At 36.1% G+C, this 6,471-nt stretch overlaps 1 protein-coding gene across 1 annotated transcript; it reads left to right on the top strand.

The window, feature by feature from the left end:
* The first annotated feature begins 2,920 nt into the window (after positions 1-2,920).
* On the top strand, positions 2,921-5,476 carry LOC113287685 (leucine-rich repeat protein 2-like). Its single transcript, XM_026536509.1, has 7 exons — positions 2,921-3,181; positions 3,311-3,443; positions 3,543-3,614; positions 3,738-3,881; positions 3,975-4,046; positions 4,139-4,210; positions 5,128-5,476. The coding sequence occupies exons 1-7, from the start codon at positions 3,106-3,108 to the stop codon at positions 5,195-5,197; spliced, it is 639 nt and encodes a 212-aa protein (XP_026392294.1). The 5' UTR covers positions 2,921-3,105; the 3' UTR covers positions 5,198-5,476.
* Positions 5,477-6,471: the final 995 nt, after the last annotated feature.

The following is a 6,471-nucleotide window of genomic DNA, read 5'->3' as shown; positions in this document are numbered from 1 at the left end:
GAGATTATATGGTAAAGATTTTTTTAATGTCACCTGTTTAAAAAATTATGCCTATTTTGTATTTGTTTTCTCAAACATAATACTAATGTGTAGTGTAACGAATTAAACATGGAGGGGAAAGGGAAAAATCCCAAGACGGTTCTTTGGATTGTCATGCAATCTTGAGTTCCGGTGCCTGTCCTCCTCATAGGTAGTTGAGATCTCAACTTAAAGGCGAAAAAGCTTGGAATAGAGGTAAGTTTGAATACAAAGTGCATATAATAGGGTATTGGTTTTGCTCAACTGATTTGACAGTGATTTTTTAATCCATTCATGACCCGAGATGCTGGATCAAACAATTTAGTATTTGTGTTAGTATTAATTGAATTCATCAAGAAAATGAGTTCTCCTGAAATTACCTTAATGTTTATCCTGTCAAACATTTGCAGCAGTTCAACGTTTTATGGATGTTATCTAGGTTTTAGCTCATTTTTGAGTTTTGAGGGCACCAGGAATGGCTACAGATTTTCAGAACTATTTTGGTTTGATTGCTATAAACAGGGTAACTTTGAGCTACGGTGGCCACAACAACACTTACTGGTGAAGAGCCGATATTCATTTTTGTGAGACTACATGACACAACCTGCGCATTGATCTCTCGCAGGTAAATTTAGCTATTGTGTCCTGCATGTATTACCTTAATTAGATATTACTGATAGTTTGAGCGGATGATGCCCTCATTTTTTTTCTTCTTTTCCTGATTAGTTAATATGCTACTACAAACTTTGTCAGTTGAAGTTTTTTGTCGAAAGCTAATGACACTTCTTTCAGATATGTGGTCATGCATATCATGGCACCATTAGAAGTTTAAGTACATGCATATAATGATCTTCCTCTTTGAATTTTGCCATATATCTTGACCAGTGGCAGTTGTACGTACAAAGTCCTTAGGCAATTTAGTATACGAACACATAATGTGTGTAGTAGTAATAACTGAAGAACCCCTAGCATCTATTGGTCGGAATCTTCTATTGCTTAAAACAGTTTCCAACTTCTATTGGTTTTCCTCTTGATGGTAATTATACATAATCATGCATAAGGTCAATTAGTTTTTACTATAGTAAGTCGATATAAATAAGCTAAGGCGTCAAACCAAAGTTATGGGAATTATAGTGACAACGGCAGACGCAAGGTTAACGACCTTATACAAGGGACGCCATCTTTGCAGGTAATTTTTCACATATACTCCAGGTATTGCTGACAACAATTGGCTTAATGGTTCATTCTTATCATCCTTACTACTTTATCTTAGGCTACCTCTTCTGATGCTTGAATTATGTGCACAATTTATGTTTTAATGCCCACATTTTTTGTTTGATTACTCAATTTATATCACAGGTGAGGGTGCTCGAGGTCAGGTTAAAGACATTTTGTGAAAGCGGCAGTGCAATTGAGTGAGGAAAAAGTTAGAGGTGAGCCGAGGTCAGGGTTATTATGTGACTTCGAGCACCGGAAGAGCGAAAATCCTTGGGAAAGAGCTAAAGAAAAATGTTAGACTTGGTATGGTTTTAAAATTTTAAGATTGCTTCTTTTCAGAACCTGCTCAGATAAGGTTAAGTTTGACGAATTTGCTATACAACAAAAATTAGCCAACCAACAATTATAACGACGTGTAACATTGTATAGGCTAGATGGCTACGAAGGATAATTTGTTCAGTTTACAGTGTTAACCTTTTTGTGTTTGTTCCAATTGAACTGGGAGATCAGTTCTACAGTAAAAAATTTATGGTTTGGTTTCAAACCAGTTGGCGAGGCGAAGACGAGCTTTATCAAATCAAATCGGAATGGGACGAGGCGAAGCCGAGCTTTACCAAATCAAATCGGGACTGGGGCGAGGCGAAGCCGAGCTTTACCAAATCAAATCGGAATGGGGCGAGGCGAAGCCGAGCTTTACCAAATCATATCGGGACGAGACGAGGCGAAGCCGAGCTGTACCAAATAAAAAATATGGTTCAAAGAAAGAGACAATGATGTATTGTATTTGTAGTTTGTATTTTCGATTGAATTGGTTAACCAAGTTTGAGAAACTGACCGGGCACAAAATCTAGTATCCTATGATGACTCGAAGTCGTGTTTTAAAATATCTCCTTTCCAAAGCATTACATTACATGTTACTGTTGTGTTTCTCTGTTTAGCGACTGTATCATCACGCTGTAACTTTATTCTTCTGTGTTTAGCGACTGTATCAAGGCAGCTGCTTCTGGGAAGTTACCTAGTGGATTTATAGCCGGAAGTTGTGTACAAATGAGAAGATGGAAAAGACATTGTTGGTTTGGTTCCTCCTCGATTGTCAAGCAAGCATGGAAGTAAGGGGTAGTCATTGTTGGATGGATGTGAAAGATGATCATCCTATCCCATCACTTTTTCACACACTGCACAGAGAAAAGCAAGCAGCACAGTTGTACTACACTTACAAGTACTACTGCTCATCTCAATTATTTTCTCTGACAACAAAACTCATATCTCTCTCCCCTCAATATTTTTCGGGTTATACAATTAATTCACTTATACGGACACGGGATACCTATTAAACGGCCAACATTTTTCGAATTCAATCCTATTTATTTCCTTCACACTAATTTCTGAGCACAAAACCAATAAATTTCTTATTAGTCTCAGTCCGTGCGTGTATCATTAGACACACACCAAACGCGTTCTTCTTTAAAACCCCATTCTTCATCATACCAATATATACTATCTCTTGTAGTGGGTCCCACAACAGAGATTGGAGAGACACGCGTGAAAGACCGTAGAACACATGACTCAGTCCCTTGTCTCTCTTTTTAGGAGTTTTCATACTTTGTTTAGTGCCACGTTAATTAATTATTCCACCGCAAACAAACAATCATAAAGTCCTTCCCATACTCCATTCAATTCATTGGGTTTGTTGACTACACTATGCTCCTTTTCTAGTCTACTCTACTCATCAACTAGAACTCCATTCATCTTTTATTGACTTCTTAATTCATTCAACAACAACCACTACAAAGGAAAGCACTTCACTTTTCTTACCTTTTTTTTTTGTATCTTCTTCTTCATTGCTGGTTCAAATCTCTTCTTGGAGCAATGGATATCAGATTGGTTCTTTGTTTAGTAACTCTTCTTCTGTCTTTTGTTTCAACAATTTCAACCAATTCTGAAGGTAATTCAAAAAAATCTCTCTTCTTTATGATTTCCTGATTGATTTTCTTTTAAGTCTGGGTTTCTGTTTGTAAATGGTTAATGGTGATGCAAGTTGATTTCTTTATTTTTTTCAATTTGATTGTTGCAGGGAATATACTTCATGGTTTAAGAACAAGACTGTCTGATCCTAATAATGTTCTTCAAAGTTGGGACCCAACTCTTGTGAATCCATGTACTTGGTTTCATGTCACTTGTGATTCTAACAATCATGTTATCAGACTGTAAGAATTAATCAACAACAACAACCCTTTTCTCCATTTCTCTGGAATCTGCTTCTGCTGTTGCTCACTTTCTCTTTTTGAATAATTATTTTTTTTCAGAGATTTGGGTAATGCAAATATTTCTGGTAGTTTGGGTCCTGAGCTTGGTCAACTTCAACATCTTCAATACTTGTAATTAATTCTTTCCTCTCTTTGCGTTTTTCTTTATGATTTGTATTCCAAAGACTAATTATTTTTGAGTTCTTAATTTAGTACTAGTACTAAATGAAATTAATGTGAATTGGTTGGTTTCAGGGAGCTTTACAAGAATAATATCTATGGGAAAATCCCAAAGGAATTGGGTGATTTGAAAAGTCTTGTTAGCATGGATTTATATGATAACAACTTACAAGGACAAATCCCAAAATCTCTTTCCAAATTGAAGTCTCTTAAATTTTTGTAAGTTTGCTTCTGAATTTCATTTTTGGTTTTTAAGGTTTTTAAGATTTTCTTTTGGTTTTAAAAGGATTTTTGATGTTTGTTTGTATGTAGGCGTTTGAACAATAACAAATTGACTGGATCTATCCCAAGGGAGCTCACTAAACTATCAAACCTCAAAGTGTTGTAAGTAAACTAGATTCTTGGAACATTATATTTTGGGTGTAATTTCGATCCGATTTTTTGAATTCTAATTGTGTGAGTTTTGCATTTTGCAGTGATGTTTCACATAATGATCTTTGTGGAACAATTCCAATTGATGGCCCATTCGGAAGTTTTCCCATTGAAAGGTATTATTGTTACTGCTTCCTTTTCGTTGCCCTTCAGCATGATCCTCATGAGCATGTTTGTTTGTAGTACTAGATCATGTGTTGTATTAGGTGTGGTTGACAGAAGACAAACCTTAATTATATTGGTTAGGTATCGCCACTTTTAGGTAACGAAAATTCAATTCCCTTGTTTCCACCCAAAGATTTTGTTAGGTGAAACTCGTGTCGTATTTGCACAGTAAATGATAGATGTAGAAAGTAAATTCATTTTCATTTCATGAAAGAGTTGCAGAAAATCTATTAAGGTCGTCTTCTTTCAATGTTACATATAGAGTCTTAACATCTGGAATCTCATGCCAGTAACATACCGTCTCTCTTTGGTTTCTTCGGGACAGTTGTCATTGAATGCTCGACTGGTTCTTGTATCCCACTCTATAGTAGTTTGTATAGAGTGATTCTAATCACAGTGTTCTGTGTAACCCTAAATATGGAACTACACATGCTGGACTCGTAACTTGAAATATGAACCTACACATGTTGTACTCGTAACTTGAAATATGCAACTGCACATGACGACCTGATAAAGCATGATGTGTTATTGTCTTAATTTAGTAAATCTGAGCATTACTATGTTAGTGGGTTTTCTTTTGTTCAAAATATATGACTGCTGTTACTAATCCGAGGAGAAGAGAATCTTTATTTCTTTGGCATAAAATCAAACCAAGGCAATTCTATGTTATAGCATTTAGGGGACTGTCATTCAGGAATAAACTTGCGGGAGTCTAGTCTGCAGCTTATGTGATGCTGAATGATCAATACATGAAAATGCCTTATCTAAGTGTAATTTTTGGCTTCAGATAAACGGAATATTATGGTACTCTGGATCTTTGGTAACTTTACAGCACCATGTTAATAAATTAGTTTTTTCCCTGTTTCAGCTATGAAAACAACGATAGACTCAATGGACCAGAGCTTCAAGGACTAGCAACTTATGATTTTGGATGCTAAAGAGAACTGATTCAAGCGAAGAAATCGATTGCAGGTTCTATTCGAAGTGTAATTAGCTCCTACTGGTTAATTATTACAACACGCCTGCAAAAGAGAAAGAGATCTTACTAGACTTTAGAAAATTAGTCAGGTGAAAAAACCTATAGACTACTGTAACAAATAAAAACAAGCGAATTGTCAGACTAGCATGTATTGCATTAGATCTTATGGGATGATGGTTGTATCTGTAACAAAAACGTTATATATAAATATATATTTGTTTCTATGGATGTTTGAAAACTTGTCTAGCTACATCAATTTTGGATATCCATTCCAACTTATGTAGTTGTTCATGTAGGGATAGCTCGCGCAGATGGATGGCTTAAAATTGTTGCTCAATTACAGCATAATTATAAGAAAACTAACTGAACCACTAATAGATTAAGCAATCCATTCTAACTTGGTCGTTCATGTGATAACAAAATATCTAAATGCTACGTGGAGTAATCTCAGGGTGCCGAAGTAACGCAATGATAGCAACAAGAAGCATGCAATAAACGCCTAAAAGTTACCACCTGTGTTTCAAAATATCTACCACCCTCATCAGAGGGGACCACGTGGAAAGCATAGTGACCGCATCAGCGGTTGAGTTTGAATGCGAAAAACGAGAATACAGGACCAGGTATGTTAGAGGGGGGAGCCCAGAAGATCAAGCGAATCTTCCTGGCACGAGCCCAACACCCAAAGCTGAAATGCATGCCCGAGCAAGTGAAGCAGCGAGCTCGAAAAAGAATACCCGAGTAGTAACTGGCACACGTACGAGGGGATGTAATTTGGATAAGATTGCCACGTAGTAAAAACAACATCTAGTAAGATGTTTTATGTAATAGCAAAGTTTGATACATAAATATTTTGCTATAAATACTGAGGATATCTCAAAAGAGAGGGGGAGTTTGGAAAGAATAGAAGCTAGGCTAAGGTTTGTTGTGAAGTCTAAATATCTCTTTTCCTTCGTGTAACCAGTTCTTCATTGTCAGTAAAATCTTTAGATTCAAGGTGATAATACCGAACCACTTTATCTGTTTGTGTTCATTCATTCTTTCGTAGTTATATAACTCAGTGCAGCTCTTACATTTTGATTCTTCCGATTTGGTCCAATAGTCCAGATCGATGTTATTATGTATCTAGAAAAATAACTACTACTACAATTTGACGCTAGAAATAATTGGATCTTGACAACTTGTGATCGATAATTTTCATTTACCTTATTGTTATCTTATGATTTTTTCTACTTT

This window comes from Papaver somniferum, chromosome 1, assembly GCF_003573695.1.
Source record: "Papaver somniferum cultivar HN1 chromosome 1, ASM357369v1, whole genome shotgun sequence".
Lineage (NCBI taxonomy): Eukaryota > Viridiplantae > Streptophyta > Magnoliopsida > Ranunculales > Papaveraceae > Papaver > Papaver somniferum.
This window is presented reverse-complemented; position numbering and strand designations above follow the sequence as displayed.

Bases quoted from the DNA above. Each gene is read 5' to 3' on its own strand.
- LOC113287685 (XM_026536509.1), top strand. From the start codon at position 3,106: ATGGATATCAGATTGGTTCTTTGTTTAGTAACTCTTCTTCTGTCTTTT. The intron at 3,615-3,737 runs GTAATTAATTCT...GGTTGGTTTCAG, and splicing joins CTTCAACATCTTCAATACTT to GGAGCTTTACAAGAATAATA. The intron at 4,211-5,127 runs GTATTATTGTTA...TCCCTGTTTCAG, and splicing joins GGAAGTTTTCCCATTGAAAG to CTATGAAAACAACGATAGAC.